Source organism: Patagioenas fasciata, chromosome 16 (genome assembly GCF_037038585.1).
Source record: "Patagioenas fasciata isolate bPatFas1 chromosome 16, bPatFas1.hap1, whole genome shotgun sequence".
NCBI classification, from domain to species: domain Eukaryota; kingdom Metazoa; phylum Chordata; class Aves; order Columbiformes; family Columbidae; genus Patagioenas; species Patagioenas fasciata.
Genome location: NC_092535.1, coordinates 8,034,652 through 8,052,135, shown reverse-complemented (window position 1 = coordinate 8,052,135; position 17,484 = coordinate 8,034,652). Strand labels below are relative to the sequence as shown.

Genomic DNA, 17,484 nt, shown 5'->3' with positions numbered 1-17,484 from the left:
ATAAAAGACCAAAGAAACAAGTATCGTTATTAAAAAGTGTCTCTGAAAATGGTCAAAACCAAATAAGGTTTCACATTTTTTGTACTGTTACATCGTTTTTGTTTTTATTCAACCACTCCTACCTCTTCCCCTGAAAAATCATATTTACTTTTAAATAGTTTGCAAATACGTTGCATACACAGAGATATTGAAAAGTGAGAGAGCCTGAGCTAAACATTTCTGTTATAATCTGTGCTAAAAGGCTACATTGGTGTTTACACCAGTCTATAAATATTTTGTCTATCTCTAAGTCAAACAAACACCAGTAATTGCTAAAATGATAACCTCAAACAGTGTTTGGAAACAGCATTCAAGCTTGTAACCCACTCCCTGCTTAATTTTTTTTTCCAGCTAGATATTATTTTTAAATGAAAGAAGCAGAGAAACTGATAACTAATGTAGCAAACAAGCCAAGGGCCACTGGGTGTTTGATTTCCCTGGTCGGGGCTGACCCAGGTGTGCAGAGCAGGGGGTGCAGGATTCTGTTCGATGCTGTAAGACTTTTCTATCAGTAAAAAACAATTAGGCCTTTGTGAAACCTTCAGACTTGAATCCTTGGGGAAGTCTTATCTAAAAATGACGGGAAAGTTTTAGGTAAAAAGGAAAAATACAAAGGTCTGTAGGTCTGCGTTACATTACTGTATTTCTTCCTTTTACGTGCACAGTTCCCACTGGCACTTCTGGAAGATAAACGTGTCCAGAATGAATGGCAGGGAATAAATCCTTTAACGTACAGTTAGTGGCAAGTATAGAAAATCCGTACAGCAAGGGGCTGTTTAACTTGTAGATTTAATGACTTTCAAAGGGCCCTCATTTGAGGGCCACTGTCTTTCCCTCCTGTGTGCCATTAGTTATTATTTGCATCCAGCCAGGAGGCAGTAACAGAGAAACACAAGATTTCAGTGTTACTAAGTGTTGCCAATTTTTTCTTTTCATATTCAGGGGAAAAAAAAAAAAAAAAAAAGAGGAAAATTAACCAGCTATATTACCAGACCTAAGATTTGCTAACAATTCAGTACATACAAGAATCTGCCCTTTCAGAGGGGTTGGGATGCTGAGATGTGCAATGAAATAAGGCAGGACAGGAACAAAACAAATAATTATTTTCAATGAATCTAAGATTACTCAGAAAGTACCACATAAATATTTGACTTATCCAATTACTCATTTGCACCCACAGCCTAAAAGCCATTCTAGCAGTTCTGTTCACAATAATTTACTATCTTAAATGAAATTATATTACTATATAAGATCAAGGCACAATTCAAGACAAGCGGGAAAAAACGCATTGACAATTTACAGTCAGAATAGACTCAGGAGTTAGAAATGGTTCACTGTATGTGAATTTACTTTATATTTTTTCTTTATCAGCATACGAACAACAGCTCCACATGTGGTCAGTGTAGACCAGTGCAGAGTCTCTCACAAATTGGTGCTCATCCAAAAACTCCTAATAGGCATTTGCTGTTCTTCTGTGGCTCAAATACTGAATAACTGAAATGAACAGGTTTCAAAAATCTGTCAGACAGGATATCTGATAAAAAACAACTACTGAAAAATCACTTTTGAATCCCTGTAAGAAACAGAGATCAAGTCACTAATTAAACCAGTAACATTTTAACACACTTTCAAGACAATACATTCCAGTAGCAAACTAAGAACATTATAATTTGTTTAGTCATCGTATAATAACCTCATTAAAACTTCACATTTTGATACTGTAATTTTACACAAGTATCAGAAGTTACGTCTAACCTGGCTTCTCTGTGCACTCAGTTCAAAGTGATCAAATGCTTCTTTTGAATGGAACACACAGCCAGAGCAACACGTCAAAGGTCCCTACTCAATATTTATAAATAGGCTGAGTGCCTAATTTTAGGTAATCATGAAACTGTGGGCTGCAGTCTGCAACGATCGCTCACGGACTGTCTTTCACAAGCAAGCATTTAAAAAGTGCTGAAAACTGTGCTGGCACAGTTAGCAGCTTTCAGTGCTAATTATTTATAAAGTAGTTGTTATACTACTATGTATTTGAAGTCCACATGCTGGTTTTGTTGAGTTACATCCTCTAACTAAATCCATTAGAACAGGATATACTAAATATGACTATTGAATATTTTTCTTACCCTTAAATGCATTTTTTCATTAAATTAGTTTTACCATATTTCTGCGTATAATGGCCACATCTTTCCCTCTCCTCATCAGCTCGAGAGAAGTTCCCCATACTGGTGAAGAATTTCACCCCATTTCTGTACGTCACTGACAAACCACGGGAACAGACTAAGCATACCCATGGTGGACATTTTTAAGCTGCAGAGACCAATACAAATATTTTCTTTAAATATTAACACCATTTATCCACATGTCCTAATTAATCCTGTAAGCAACTGACAACTCTGATTTATTTAGGATATAGATCACTTCCTGCATTGTAACACTGCGGCACATTCAGGTACCATTGCTGACTGAAGTGGCTGGCACAGAAAATAAGGTTTGTAATGCCACGTTCTCCTAGTCCTGCTGCTTTTCGTAATGGTACGTGCCGAGATCACAGGATTATGGAATGGTTTGGGCTGGAAGGGACCGTAAAGATCATTTAGTTCCACCCCCCTGCCAAAGGCAGGGACACCTTCCACCAGGTGCTCAAAGAGACCTAACAATACAATTAAAATTGTGTTCCATATGTTGCCATTTTTAACAGCATTCTAAACAGCAGGAGATCTCACGCCTTCAGGAAAAAAAACCCCATACTTCTTACTGTTAACTACCAAAAGAGATATTTAATTTGTGGAATCCTTTTCTGGTTTAACTATGTAAGATCTATGTTACATTCCTAACATTGCCACTAAATCCCATAATAAACCACTCTTTCTATTGGTAATTAAGGCTGATTATACTATTCTTGACAAAGTGTTTTAAGACCTACACATGAAAGTGCTAAATAACCCAAGTGTGTATGTGACAGACAAGTAAATTCACATACAGTAAACCATTGCAGAACAGCCTACTGGTACATCAAATCTGGTAAGAAATGTTTGAGATGAACTAAAAATAAATATGGATAACCTTCCATTTTCCTCTGCTTTTAAATCACCCATGTCAAAGTTTTTTGTAGATCTTCTAGGTACTAGCGCAGTTCAGAAGTCCTCAGTAGTGTTTCAAACCCAGTCCATCAGAAAAGAGGAGAAATCCGTAACCCATATGTGCCTGATGAACTGTTTGATACAGCTGGAATATCCTCTAACCAGGATTTCTGGAGTGGCAGGGGTTTAGTGTCCTCTCCCTCCCCCTCATCCAGTCATATTTATCAAATCATCTCAAGCTATCTAGAGCACAATGCTTTGAGTCCTCGCTCAGCTCTACTGGAAGGTACACGATTAACTTTAAGAAGACAATGACCACTTTCCGTAAAATATTTTTATTGATTATGAAAGAAAGAAAAAGCATTAAATTCCATCAGATGTTATTAAAAAGTATGGATTACATCTCTTTCACGCTGTGGTATTAATACATACACAAGAACAGAACAGCTTACCTGAGTTTTCTACCCCCCGATACTGGATGTGTTTTGAAAATATGACCCAACTTGGCACAACTATGAGGTAAAGGCTGCTGCAGGAGTTTCCAAGACACAAGCTGATGGCAGAACTCTAAGTGGGTCTTTTATGGATCTGTTATATCATGTGGCCTCTCTGCCTTTGGAACCTTGTACCTCTTGCTATCCTTTAATCCACTTTGCCTATAAATATGTATTTCAGTTGAAAAACTGACTCATAAAATTTGCTCCCGTGAACACCTGCAAACACCTGTATTTCTTCTGAGGAATTCCCTCCAGTTTTGAAAAACTTTTACAGTTTCAACTCGACAAAAGCAGGCTGACATTACAACTGCCTCTACCAATACTTGCTAGAGTTTGTCTACATTTATCGACCCTTCAAAGATCTAAGTTTCATTTGACATGAAATCCATAATGGAAAGCAAAAAGAAGTATAAAAAGGAAAGCTGGAATTTCTACAGGACTGCAAGTAAGCGACAATTAGGTGGGTGCCTCCCAAAAGCAGGTGATTCGCTAGTCCAGCAAACATCTGCAGACATCTACAGCTGATTCCACAGCCAATCCCATTCTTGTGTTTTACTACCCAGAGAGAAGAGTATTTAGTTTGTTCTGGCTGGAAGAACTAGTCCATGAGTTAAGGCTCTTTGCTTACATCCCTGTGCCAGAAGTGTTTTGCATTTCATTCCTTGGCTATGAAATGGGAATGACACATTTTGCCTACCTTTCAACAATTCAGTAAGTTAAAGACTATGAGGTGCTCAGATTCAAAAATTATACACCATGTGATTCATGTAGATAGCAATAATCCTGCCTTTTTAGCTATAGCCTAAAAACAATGACGTGATTGTGCATTGTTCGAGGACAGATAAGACAGACTTGAAGTGTATGAGAAAAATCTTATCTGAAGATGCAGAGCAAGCGCCCTTTGCAATCTCATGCAGGAAGGGAGAGCATTTTACTAATGATGTACCACTTGTGGCTGTTCAAGTCATATGCTACTAAAATGTGAAAACCTGGTCTGTACGTTGTTACTCCTGAATATCAGCTCTGAGAATGTTTTATTGAGTTTAGTCCTGAATTTGTATTTGGGGTGTAGGAAACAGTCAGCTTCTCAAAAAGGTCAGCTCCTTTCACGTTTGCTGTTTCATACTTACCGTTTAATATTTTGCAAACCACTGTTATGACAATTGTAACCTGTAGTTCTTCATCTTCTCAATTTTATTTTTTGCTATTTTATATAAAACCCCAGATGCTTATTTGGAAACTAGGCATATGCAGCTCCTCCATCCTCAGATGAAGATGACTTCAAATTTTGTAATAGGAGGGTGCTTTGTGGCTGAATTAATTTTCAGTTCTTCTGTCACCATGTTCAAGGCACAAACATGGAGAAAACTCAAGCATCAGTTCTGGGAATTTTATCTAAAACCGGAAGATTACAATATAACCTGCCTATCCCACCTACTAGACCTAAGGAATGTGGATCCCATTCCTCCACAACAAACCGATTGTCAGAAGTCAGTGATTTGGGTAGAGTTTGTACCACCTAGGACAAAGTATTTTGAACACCTTGTGCACCGTGAGAGTTACCATGAGACAAAGACAACACAGCGAAACCACTGGAAGTGTTACCTTTGTCTTCACAGATTTCTTGACTCCTCTGTGGACCAAGTTTCCTGCTTGATTTACGTGATGGTGAATGGATTGTAAGGACCCAGGTTTTGTGGATTTATGGGTTGCTGAAGATGGGGTGGGTTTTTGTTTTTGTTTTTTTATATAGAGGCTGTTCCACGTACTTGACTTTACAGGTAAACTCCTCCTCCTAATAGTATTTAAGCATCTTGTTGTAAAGGCTACGTAAATGTCAGACAATTTTACCTTGAACCAAGTTAGATTTCCAATTTTTCCCTATTTACTTACTTTAAAATTGGTTTTATACAGAAAAATTTAATAATGCTTAAACATTCTACAACAACTCGTCTCAGATTGACTTTTGTTTTCTGATTTTTACCTAGCATTTAACCTCCCCTGGTTTGTGCTTACCTGGGCCTTCAAAGGGCAAGAGTTTTGAAGGAATTGGGTCCTTAGAACTCAGGGGGATCAGGTAGAGATCCTTGATATGTCTGTTGTTATTAGCTACAACACCAAACCGACCACGACTGCTAAAATAGGAGTAGAGAGAGATATAGGCAACTTCTTCTTCTTCTGTTGCAGGATGGAAACGGATCAAACACAATTCCTGTAATACAAAAGCAAAGTGGAAAAATGCAACCTGTAACATACCAGCAAATAAAATGGTAAAGGGCAAATTCCAGGGGTAAAAATAAATTGGACATTTATCACTTATTTATGTTCAGTCGTCACAAATGAATAAACAGCATGAAGATGTAACTATTATGCAGATCAAGCGATCTGCAGCTCAATGAACAGGTTTCTTCAATAAGTCAAAAATTACAAAGGAATAAGTGGTGTCGGTAGCTTTCCAGGTGTGATCTATATGAGTAGTTGCTGTTTACTAATATATATTATAAAAAGCTGACATTTAAATTGCTGCATTTTTCTTCTGGGTTTTGCAAAGGATTTTAAGTGAATACCTTAGAAAGCGAAGATTTGAGTTTGCCAACATAATCCCAGACTGTCTTCGGTGAGATCCTCCCACCAATATGAATTGTATCTGGTAAATCCTAAACAAGAAGTATTACATGGCAGTGTGAGAAAAATCAAGAGACTTAATATTTAAAAGCAGTGCAGGTTGCCCCATCCCAGCAGCCCAGTCAACAATGCAGTATTTTAGTAAATTTTCATACATTTCTAATTTCAGCCGGGCTATTTCTAAATGTCAAGGTGTTTTACTATGACATGTTACCACAAGGATACATGGAAGAGAAAAAGCACTCCCCAACAAGGACAGCAGCAAAATGTCTGTGTGCTCATTATTGGCTTTGTTTTTATAGGGAAGTTGCTATTTGCTCCACCCTTTCAGTTTCTCGAGTCACGTGAATTCCAGTGAACTCCCAGTCACGAGGACACTGAAACCCATTTTAGCGAAACAGCAAAAAGCACCAACCCTACTAATGAAAGTCCTAAAACACATACTTGTGTTTGAAACTTCTAACAGTCACATAAAATTCACTTATTCAGAGAGAAAAAAAGGCTTATTAATTTTAGCATAAACCTGTGTACTATCTCATTATTTAAATGTACACCCTCCCAGAATAATATCATCCAACTGACTGATTTGCAAATTAGGAAAAAGGATGATATTTCCAAAACATAGCCAAAACAAACTTTTGCAGTATATCACATCAGTGACCCATCTCGTGTGAGAACAGAGCAGGACATCTGCTATAAAATACTGTCTCTAAAACTTCTCAAAAAGTGAAGCTAAAATAAAGGTACTATTCCATGTTACATCCTGACACACATATAAATATGTTTAAAAACATGAGAATGCTTCACAAATTTGTGAGGAATTTTTAGGAAGCTTTTTTTTTTCTTTTCTTGAGCTACTTTTCCTATTACTCAAGAGATGCCATTCCCACTGCGACAGTTTCAATATTAGAAGATACAGTGACCCCAGCCTTTCGAGCAACACGAACTGCAGTACAGATCGATTCTAAACACAGAAACACGTCAGTGCTGACCTCACTAAGATAATCAAAGCACCCGGACACAGGATATGCTTTAGTGACAAATTTGGCCACACTTTGCATGTTAATAAATCCTTTCCAAATGGTGTTGAGACGAGAGAGGAACAGGGAAGTGTCACTGTCTTGAGGTGAGCGTGGCTCTGCAACACTGCAAAACAAATCCAAAACAGACAGGTTACAGAATACAAACCAGAACGGTCCCTTCTTTTTTCTTTTCTTCCCTCCTCCTACTGATCAAGTACTTTATTTTAAACAAACAACAGAATTTTTACTAAATGCTTTGTTGATGTTAATTTGGTATTAGCGAAAAAAGCAAGGAGTAACGGAAAACAAACTTGTAGCTGCAGACAGGCAAAAAGATGCCAAAAGAGAGGACTTTTAGGAAATTAGGTTAGCACTGTAACTGTAACAAACTAATCTGAATTATATATATCCCATTAATTGAGTCAACAGTATGTGCCTGAGATTCTCAAGTAATAGAATTTGCTCTGAATAAAAATGCTCCCAAAATTCTACCAACTAAAGCAGGTAAATGAGGAGATAGTAAATGAAAAATCTGAATCAGGTCACCTGAACTTTAAAGTTGAACATGCCTTTTGATTGTGGGGAGGGGAACAGGACATATTAAGATAAAACGTTAAAGATTCAGCAGCTTGGCTTACTATCAAATATACGCACTTGATATTGGGTGACTGATGAACCGCTAAGTATCTTGGATCTGGTGAGGACGATGGTTTTGTTAATATTGATTTGGGGATGGTCATCACTGGTTTGGGAGTCTCCTGTTTTGTCTCCCCTGTTGAAACTTTGTCAGCTGCAGGACCAGAACGTAGGGCTGGTGTCACAACCCCCAAGGAGCCGCTCATGGCTGTCCTGGGGTCTCTGCCTGAAACTGTCACCGTTGTGACAACTCCTGCAGCACAAGAAGCAGGAAAAGCAGGAGGCTCTTCAGGGACAGAAGAATTTGTGTTGTTGTGGCCCTGGGTTGTAGGAATGTAAGTTCCTTCTACGGTTGTCTGAGAAACTGTTTCTGCTGCTGGTGCAACTTCAGTTTCCATTGCGTTTTCAGGAACAGTCTCTTTGGCAGGTTCTACTGGTGGGGATGGTGCAGAACTTTCATACTTCGGTTGAACTTCAGGCTTTGATTTTGACTCCGCCTTTTTAGCAGAGGCCGTTGACTTTATCTTCTTAGTTGGTACCTCATCTTCCGAGGCTGAAATCTGACCTATATATGTATTTTAAAAACTTTTGATTACTATTTTACGAAATAGTTTGGAGAAAAACAAATAAGGAAACAATACTCTTAACATAACCATTCTTTTACTTCGCACAAAGTCAGCACTGTAGATACCTGTACAGATTTTGCAGTTCAGGTCAAAAAGATGAGCTCGATGTTGACTTGTTGTATCCTTCAACATACTGCTAAAAACATCCAGAGCAGGAGCACTGTTTAAACTCGGGGCACTTCGGGATGACTCTTGCTGCTCCTAAAAGTGAATAAACACAAAATATTCCAGTTGATTGTTAATTTCAACCATAAAAAATACTTTGGAAACTGTTAATTAACTTCAGTTCTTTAAAAAAATATTAAAGGCCTTGGTAAAAGCTCATAATGTCAGAGTTCTCAAAAAATATTTGTCCTCATTTCATTCCATGATGTTGTGGATAGCTAATGTTCAGAAATAAAAGATTTCTCTGTAAATAAACAGCAAGGGCTGAAAAATACACAGCGTTTTAGAAATGCATGCAAAGTACACCTATCATTTGGTTGTTGCATTCCTTCAAACTAAAAGGAAAAATGGTCACAGCACACCTACTCACTAATAGTGTCCTTACGGTCCACTGAACAACCTGCATTGCTGATCTCTCTTGACATGTTCATGCTGAAGCAATAGCCAATACTTACATCGGAATCAGACACTGGCGGAGAATCTTCCATATTCACAGCTGGCACATGTTCCCGTTTTACAGCTGTTTTCTTGATTTCATGAGATTTGCTTCTTGACTCTATCACCTGAAACAAAACCGTTTTGGTAAAACGTCCACATATTTATTTTATGATTTTATTCCATACTTTGTTATCATTTGGCTGGTGGTAGAGAAAAACTATATTGAACCTAAACATTATTAGTATTTCATTAGGAAGAAAATGGTGCATTAACATAAAACGGGAGGCAAGGGCTGGAAAACTTGCTCTTAATTCGTATTTAAGGACACGGGAAAATAAAGTTACTTACTGCCTTAGCTGGTTTCTCTTTCCATACAGACAGTTCTTTAGATAAAAGTTCCTCTGGTTTCATTCTCACTAGTTTTGACAGCGAGATTTCCTCCCGAAGGACACGATGAAAAAGTCCCTGAAAACAAACCAGACTTTGTTGCTATAGTGAAGAGAAACTGCTTGGGGAACTAACAAGACTTGCAGCGCTGAACAGGCAAAACCTGTTCTAGTTTCTTAATTCCTTATTAAAAACACTGGCTACTTATAAGCAAATGTGGAAAGGTGCAGCAATCATAAGGAGGAAATAAACACCAAGTACAAATTTTCCTCGTTATCATAAAGAACTATGAATATAATTGAATAGGAATGTCAGAAGTTGAACAGCCACTCTGCTATTTCATATCTATTGTAACATTTTTTTAAAAAGTTTCAAGTGTCCTCTAGTGAATATTTTCATCTGTACCCGCATCTGTTTTTTATTTTAAATCATAAATATGGTCATGTACATGGGCAGTACTCAACACATCCTACAGATTGTCACAAGAAGAGGAATCAATAAAGTCTGTGTTTATTTTAAGAAAGCCGTTCTGTTACTAAATATTTCATACCAAATGCCCAAACTTAACAAATACACATGACCAGCTAACGTAGACTTAGAACTCCTACTTGGGTAAAATTTTATTTGAAGATTTGAATGGCTTTGTAATAACATTTTGTAATTCATAAGTCTCCATCTTGAAACTCTTAATGTTGAGGTGGCAGTTTGACATATCATTAAAAAACAGCAGTATATTTCAATAAATGTTTACTGTTTAAGGAAATTCCAAACCTGGTTTTTGGGGTCCTTGAGATTGAACATGATGCTACGGTATTTACTCTTGTATCTGTTGTCCGTAACATGGAACAAATTAAACATCTCCTTTTCAATATTGAGAGCTACTTTCCCTACTTCACTCTCTGTCATGACCAGATCATCGCTATCATTGACTCTGTTAAAAACAAAGAAGGGTACGTGCATTTATGTTAGGCGTGAATCTTCAGGTACATTCATCAAACGAACATTTCAAAGGAGCCAACCCAGGCTGCTCCTCGCTCAGGGAGGACTTGGGACTCCTTGAAAAGACATCGCAAAGCCCAGGTCTATCTCAGGACTTTGAACTCTTGAGCTCTGGGATCCTCCCCTGCTGTCCTTGAGCACCCCTGGGGAAATCCAGGCAGGTTTCACAGGGTTTTCTCTGCTGTAATGACACACGAGAGCCCACACGCTCGAGCTTTAGTCCCACATTCTCCCCTGTGAACAGCATTTCCATTTCAGAGGCGATACCAGAGTGCAGTGCTCTACAGTGAGTATTGCTGGCTGGCACTAGCTTAATATTCCTTGGGGGTTTGCTGTTTTCTGTGCTGAGAGGGGAAGGAATCTCTACTTCAGTAAGCCATCAACCTTTCATTATGATATTTCCTATACTATGTTCCCTACAACCTCCACATCTGTGAGCACGGCCATCACCAGATTTTAAAACTCCAGAGCACCTGCATTATAAAAGCTTTTATGCTGTAGTTTTATTTTTCAGTTGTATCTGCCTCAATATAAATGGAACAGTGATGTTTCTTTTATTTTAAAGGCTTTTTTACATACACGTTTATTTTTTTATATAAACCTGAATACCAATTATACTTGTAATTTTGTAGTATAAATTAAATCCTTCAATATCCCTTATCAAGAAGTAAAGAGAAGTCTGCAAGCTAAACAGTTACTTCTAGTTGTAGCTTCCTATATATATCAAGTGCTTTGAATTCCCACCTCTTCCACAAAATTTCTTTTAGGGACCGTCGAATATTTTGTCGAATCTGTGAGTTGGTTTGTGACTGGACAGGGCTGGCCGATGCTTTGGCTTGATTACTTCCGGACGCGGCAGAAACGGAAGATGGTGAAGGCTTTTTGAGTCCTCCACCCAAGCCAAAAGATGTGGCTGGTTTTTTGGAAACAGATGAGCCGTGCGAAAGAGTTGACTGTTTGGAAGGAACAGTGCCCGATGAGGGAACGCTGCCTGACGGATGGGCACTGCCTGCTGGAGTCCAAGGTTTCTTGGGAATTATAACTTTGAAACTTCCAGCAGAAGGTTTAAGCGGCTGCTTCGCTAGTGATGTGTTAGAGAAGGACGGGGACTTTTTGGAAGGAAGGTTTTTAGTGAGAGAAGGCGTCTGTTTCTCCTTAAGAGATGCAACAGCTTTCTTGGATGCTGATTCTCCTCTATCCTCATTCCTTTTCTCTTCCCTTTGAGCTGTTAAAACAAAGAAGGAAACACAATATTAAAGGCTTAACTTTACAACTTCCTATTCATGGAGACCAGGTACCAATTTATAAAGAAAAGACTGTGAAATAACATCTCTAGAAAATAATTACCAAGAAGGCAATTTAAGCTTTTTTGAAGCAATTTGTCTTTGATCCTTCAGAATATTTTGTCTCACATGCCAACTAAAGAGTTTAAAAAGAGTTCCACTTTGGCTCTGAAAGCTCAAAATTGTAGTTACAATCTACTCAAGGAAACTAGGAAAAAAAAAAAAAAAGGCACCACCTTCAAAGATTCCTGAGTGGGATTTCAGGGGTTTCATGGTTAAGCTTCAAAACCAGCCCAAACTTCCACACATTAAAAACCAAACCAAAACCCACAATACAATACAACCCACATTTGACATTTAAACAGAAAAATTCTCATAGTATCTTAGGGAACCAGTTTATCCCAGGGCTGAGCCAATGACAGAGTCCATAATTTGAAACTGCATTAAGTTTAGGATTATTGAAGTTTAATAAACCCTTTCACCCAGATCTTTCATTTTAAAGAGCAAAGACAAACTGCATAGGAGAGAAGTTGCTTAATCTACTTAGTTGCTAGCATGAATACCATAGTGATGACATTGCCATAAACTAACAGGAGATCTTCCTATTCAGTTCCTAGCTAAATTCTAGATTTATAGAATAATTAAACATTAATATTGATGCTCAGGCTACGGCCATTTAATTCCCATTCTCAAACTATTCCGTTCACAATATTCAGATTCTGCATTTAAATATTTTTCCTGATGTTAATAGAATAATTCATACGTGCATAGATAAGAAAATTCATAAAGTATAAATAAAGGCTCCAGTTTTCACACATGTTGAAGTTACACTTGCACAGGACTTCAACAGCAAATATTTCTTCAGATAGGATTTAATTTGTCCACCTTCTGGCACTGACAGGAAAAATTCAACACAGCAAAAAAAGCCAAAACCACCACCACCACCACCCCCCCCCGCTCTCAGCAAACAAAACATAATTTACAAGACATTACAGCAAACTAACGCTGGTACTTTTATCCTGACAGCTCAAACAGGGAAGTTTTCTGATGGAAACAACCAAAACCAACTCTTGAAATGCAATTGTTCCAATAAGAAAAACCAAGTTTTCTCCCATGCCTTTTTTTTCACATAACCACTGACCAGTTGGCAAATTAATTTCTCATCTGATGTTTGTAGCTAGTGAAAACTGTAGATGAATTAGCCCAGAAGCTCTGGTTGCAAAATGCAACTTTGCAGGGAAAGAGCCAGGAATTTAACTTTCAGTAACTTTACCAAGGACCAAAAGGTCCCTCTTCACCTTCTAGCTCTCCTGTAATGAGGGTTGAAATTACTAGAAAGGGTCAAAATTGCCCAATCTGTTCCGAGACAGACTTGAAGGGGATGAACCATTCCTGTGAAATCTGGTTCAAGAAATCAGCACAAGCTTCCAATGGAAACATCCCTCAAAAATCAGGGAAGATTTTGAAATATTAAAGAGAAATAACGTGATACACTCTCATTTTGGGAGGAAACGACCTTATAACCCTTCTCCGTAACATTCAGGTACCACCAGAATGTCAGCATGTGCTTGCAGCAGAAAGGCGCTTCTAACCCCAGCTTCTTTCAATGGGCTCTCACTGCTGGCAGTTTTACCACAAATACAGAAACAGGTGGTTAAGATCAACTAAGAAATGATGCTGTACTTGAACTTCTGTAAGGCTCAGTATGGGGTTGTGTGCTGCTTCTGCTGGAAAACACGGAGAAGCCAGAATACCCAGAAACATTATACGTTTATCCTGATTTGTTTTTTTCCTAAACGCATTTGACAAGTAGATACCTTGAGGATTTTTTCTAAGATTCAGCTACTTAAAGTGTAAACCAAAATCAGCTGCTGTAATACATTAAGTAATTTCAAAGAATGTGAAGATGTTTTTTGAAAGTATATTATTATTCTCACACTATTCCCACTGGTCCTGGTTACTGTGAGATCCCTCCCATGTGACCCACAGCATCTTCTTGTCCGTCTGTCTGTCCGTCCGTCCATCCCACCCTCCCCTATCTCGTTGCCCCGACTGTTGGAGGCTTTGGCAATCCTGGGAGGGAGAAGGGGGATCAGGGAATATTCCTGATGGTTTGGTCAAATTCAGCACCCAGAATATAACAGAGGTAAAAAGCCAACCTCTTTTAAAAGCCCTGAATCGAGAGGTGAATATCCAAAACGCACACACTGATAACACTGCAGGAATTACTCTACTTCCATTCTCTTTTTCCTGGTTTATTGTGTGTTCTGCACAGAACTGTACCTTGTCAGGCAGGTGGGACAGAAGGACATTCCTGTGAATTGTCATGGAAAGGCAGGACAGCACAGCTTGGGTTTCAAAACGACAACAGTAAAATTCAGTTCCCAGTGCTAAGACATTTAGTTCTTTTGGTTTACAGCAGAAGTACAAAATGTGAAATTCTAATCTTGTATTTAATCCTCTATATGATATCTTTTTAGTGATTAGTTCAAATTAGTTAACAAGAACTACATTGATAAAACTAAACATAGAACAGCCAAGATGTTTTGTGTCAATCAGATGTTGTATGTTTGAGAACTGTATTCACAACACAAACCTTTCTATCTTACAGCTACATCATAGTAAGAACACGTATGTGTTAAAGAAATAAATGTACTAGTATGAAGGTAGATTGAAGTTCCCAGGGTTGAAGGGCAGCAGAATCAGTTAGGTGTCCAAGATGCAGAAGCATCCTTTATTCTGTCAAGTGCACATCATGACTATTTAGAAAGGTTTTGAAAATAAGGGGTGTAATCCTGTTTCTTTAGCCAATAATGTGCAAATATTTAATAAGCTTCATGAAAGTTTAACAGTTTCAAACTAGACTACTACTTTATAGCTATTAAAACTGCCTGCCTAGCAGTACTTGTTGAGAAGTTGATGGTACAGATTTTGTACTCAGTCACATGGAGGTTATTCAGCACATCTACCCAGTATTTTTGCAAATTTACAGAACACTATTTGAAGGACACTGTCAAATAGTGTGCACATTTTGACAGAGAATCAAGACTATTTAAATCTGACATACGTAACTGACCTGTGATGGCTGTAGATGAATCTAATCTAAAAAAACCTCTTATCCTGACTATGAGAACCCAGAATTTTTGTCCTATCAAGTTTTGGGTTTTATTGGCAAGATTAATGTGCTGCCATGTAATTCATCGGAACCAACTCACTGTGTTGTTACATGGGTCTTGGATCCAAGGTGCCCCAGCATGAGCCGAGCATGAGGATGGTGCAGGAGATGTCTCCTGTGGGGCAACACGAGCACCCCAAGCTTACCCTGGCTCCCGACAGGTATGGAACTATGGCACGTGTATGTTTGGAAGAGGTTAACAGAAATCTGTAGTCTTCTCAGAGAGCTGTACACCAGGTTTAACTTCTGAATGGATATTACAGTTCCTCAGTAATTGATCCGAGATACAATGGGACAGGTATTGTCAGACCACAGGTTTCAAATTGCTTGGCCTTGCAGTCCATGAAGACACGACCCAGTCAATGGCTACTGTACCTACTGGCCACCAGATTTCATACTGTGATGATTCCAGTCTTTTCCATCAGTAGCCTCAGTGTACCTACAATAAATGCTCTTAAATTTGAAATAAAAGGATGGAGATGACTGCTATCCAGCCTGACAGAACAACACAGAGTTTCACCACAGACTGAAGATCAGTGCCAGAATAAGGCGTTTAGTGGTGCTTCTCTTCAGCACTTCTGAACACAGATGTGCCTCCTTGGCTTGATGTTAGAAAACATATTAAAAACAAAACATTAATTCCTATTTTCCCCATTTTGTCCTGTGAACCACTTATTAGGACAGCAAAAGGATTCTTATTGACTGAAGAGAGGCACAGGCTAAAAAGACTGAAAGATGCAGATGGAGCTAATGAGTTGGCTCCTCTCCAGAGAGAAACCCAGGGAATCCCCTGGCAGAAAAAATGCATTCCACGCAAGGCTTAAGGAACAGCGTTACCATGGTGTGTTCACTACAGACATCACTACCATCTCTCCCACTAGATGTCAACAGACACAGAAGCCGTCCCCGTCCCCTAAGGAAATTCCCCGTGAAGCTCAGCCAAATGTTACAACAGGCAGTTAAGAACAAAACTTCTGTAAGAGGTGGAGGACGTAACCACCACTTTATCTATTGTGTTACAGAGGGGTATGTTGAAAACCCAATGGCAACATGTACTTCATTTTGTATATCTCAGCATCGACGTTTCAGCATCATAATGTGGTTGTTGAGCACCAATTCAAGAACGACTTCCACAGTGCAGCGCCATTTGTGTGGAGGATTTGTGGGATACACATCTATCATATTCCCTCACCTCACTGGGAGGTTGTGTTTTACACCACCAGCACGGGAATTACCCAAAGGAAATTTTGCTCTTCCTCTGACCTCCTCAGAGTATTTCTGTATTCTGCATTCAAGCCTATTTTGATTCTTCCTCCTTTCCCCTCCACCAAATCTTTCTTTGGAATAGCTTTAAAAGCCACTTCAAAAAAGCACCACAAGCATCCCTAGTTTCTGTTTATCTCATTTGTGACAGGTTATTTTGCTGGAGACATTCTCTAGTTTTATCCAATTTCTAAATACCAGAAAAAATGGGCTATTACTTTTCTATGCAAAATTTTAAAATTATTCAAACTGCAGTTCTTCACAGATCTGTAATTTCTTCCTGTAGCTGATACTAAGTTTTAGAAGATGTGTAGATAAACCATGTGCAGTTACACTTCCTGAATAGCCTGTCTCATAATGAGCCTGTAAGGCTCAGAATTTTTTTTTTAAAGCTTTTACTACAGATCGCTAGAGACTTTTGCAAAAGCTATCTTGCAGCTGTGCAAGCTGGTTGTTACACAGTACTAATTATGAGAAGTTTCCCTACAGAATTAAAAATTTAGCTGTTCATACAACCAGAGTTCTCGCCTCTAGTGTCTAATACTGTCTTAACATTCCCCTGCATTCTCCTCCATCTCCACTTATTTAGTTTTTGTTCCCCCCAGGATAAAATTCCCCCAGGCAGTGTGTGGGCAGCACAGGCCGATGGCTGCACTGGTTTGTCCAGCTCACACAGAACTTTCCGCCGCGGGAACAGGATGTCGGCAACTCGGCACCTTACGAGACGCTGCTGGGTGCATCGGTGAACCTTGGCCAGCCCAGAAGCTGTTGAAACGTGGGGGTTCTACAGGTACTTTTCATGCTCCTCTGTCACTAAAATAGAGAGCTTTAGGAAAAACAAGACAAACAACACAACCACAAGTAACTTTCAGAAGTATGCACAGCATACAGGGTGATAAGGCACTAACAGTAAGAAAGTTGGTTACTAACATTCAGTGATGTTCTGTAATAAGATTTCTGTAACATTCCACACTATGAATAAAACCTAAGAAGCAGAATACAGCCACCTGTCATCCACTTTTTAAAGTGGATCATTTACTCACTTAAAAGGATTTATTTAAAAAAAAATTAATACCAAATTAGAGGGAGGAAAATTCACACTAGTGCAGTTTGCAGTTGTTAAAAAGGCAAAAATACCCTTCAGAAGGCATTCTCCTACAGCCTGAAAAAAAAAAAGCTGGCCAGAGCTGAGTAATTATGTATTTTGAGAAGAGTTGATCTCTGAAGACAGGCAACAGCACGGGCC

At 38.7% G+C, this 17,484-nt stretch overlaps 1 protein-coding gene across 4 annotated transcripts in view; it reads right to left on the bottom strand.

Annotated features, from left to right (window-relative positions):
* Window positions 1-17,484, bottom strand: part of DIDO1 (death inducer-obliterator 1) — a 49,944-nt gene that overhangs the window by 5,418 nt on the left and 27,042 nt on the right. For 3 of the 4 annotated variants that reach the window (XM_065849610.2, XM_065849613.2, XM_065849612.2), the window contains 9 exons: window positions 11,262-11,742; window positions 10,290-10,449; window positions 9,480-9,596; window positions 9,149-9,256; window positions 8,594-8,729; window positions 7,921-8,467; window positions 7,237-7,390; window positions 6,187-6,276; window positions 5,636-5,831 (listed from right to left, as the gene is read on the bottom strand). In XM_065849610.2, coding sequence (XP_065705682.1) covers window positions 5,636-5,831; window positions 6,187-6,276; window positions 7,237-7,390; window positions 7,921-8,467; window positions 8,594-8,729; window positions 9,149-9,256; window positions 9,480-9,596; window positions 10,290-10,449; window positions 11,262-11,742 — 1,989 coding nt within the window. Of the gene's footprint in view, window positions 1-3,437; window positions 3,779-5,635; window positions 5,832-6,186; window positions 6,277-7,236; window positions 7,391-7,920; window positions 8,468-8,593; window positions 8,730-9,148; window positions 9,257-9,479; window positions 9,597-10,289; window positions 10,450-11,261; window positions 11,743-17,484 lie in introns of those variants that run through there. The other variant, XM_071815635.1, reaches the window with a different exon arrangement.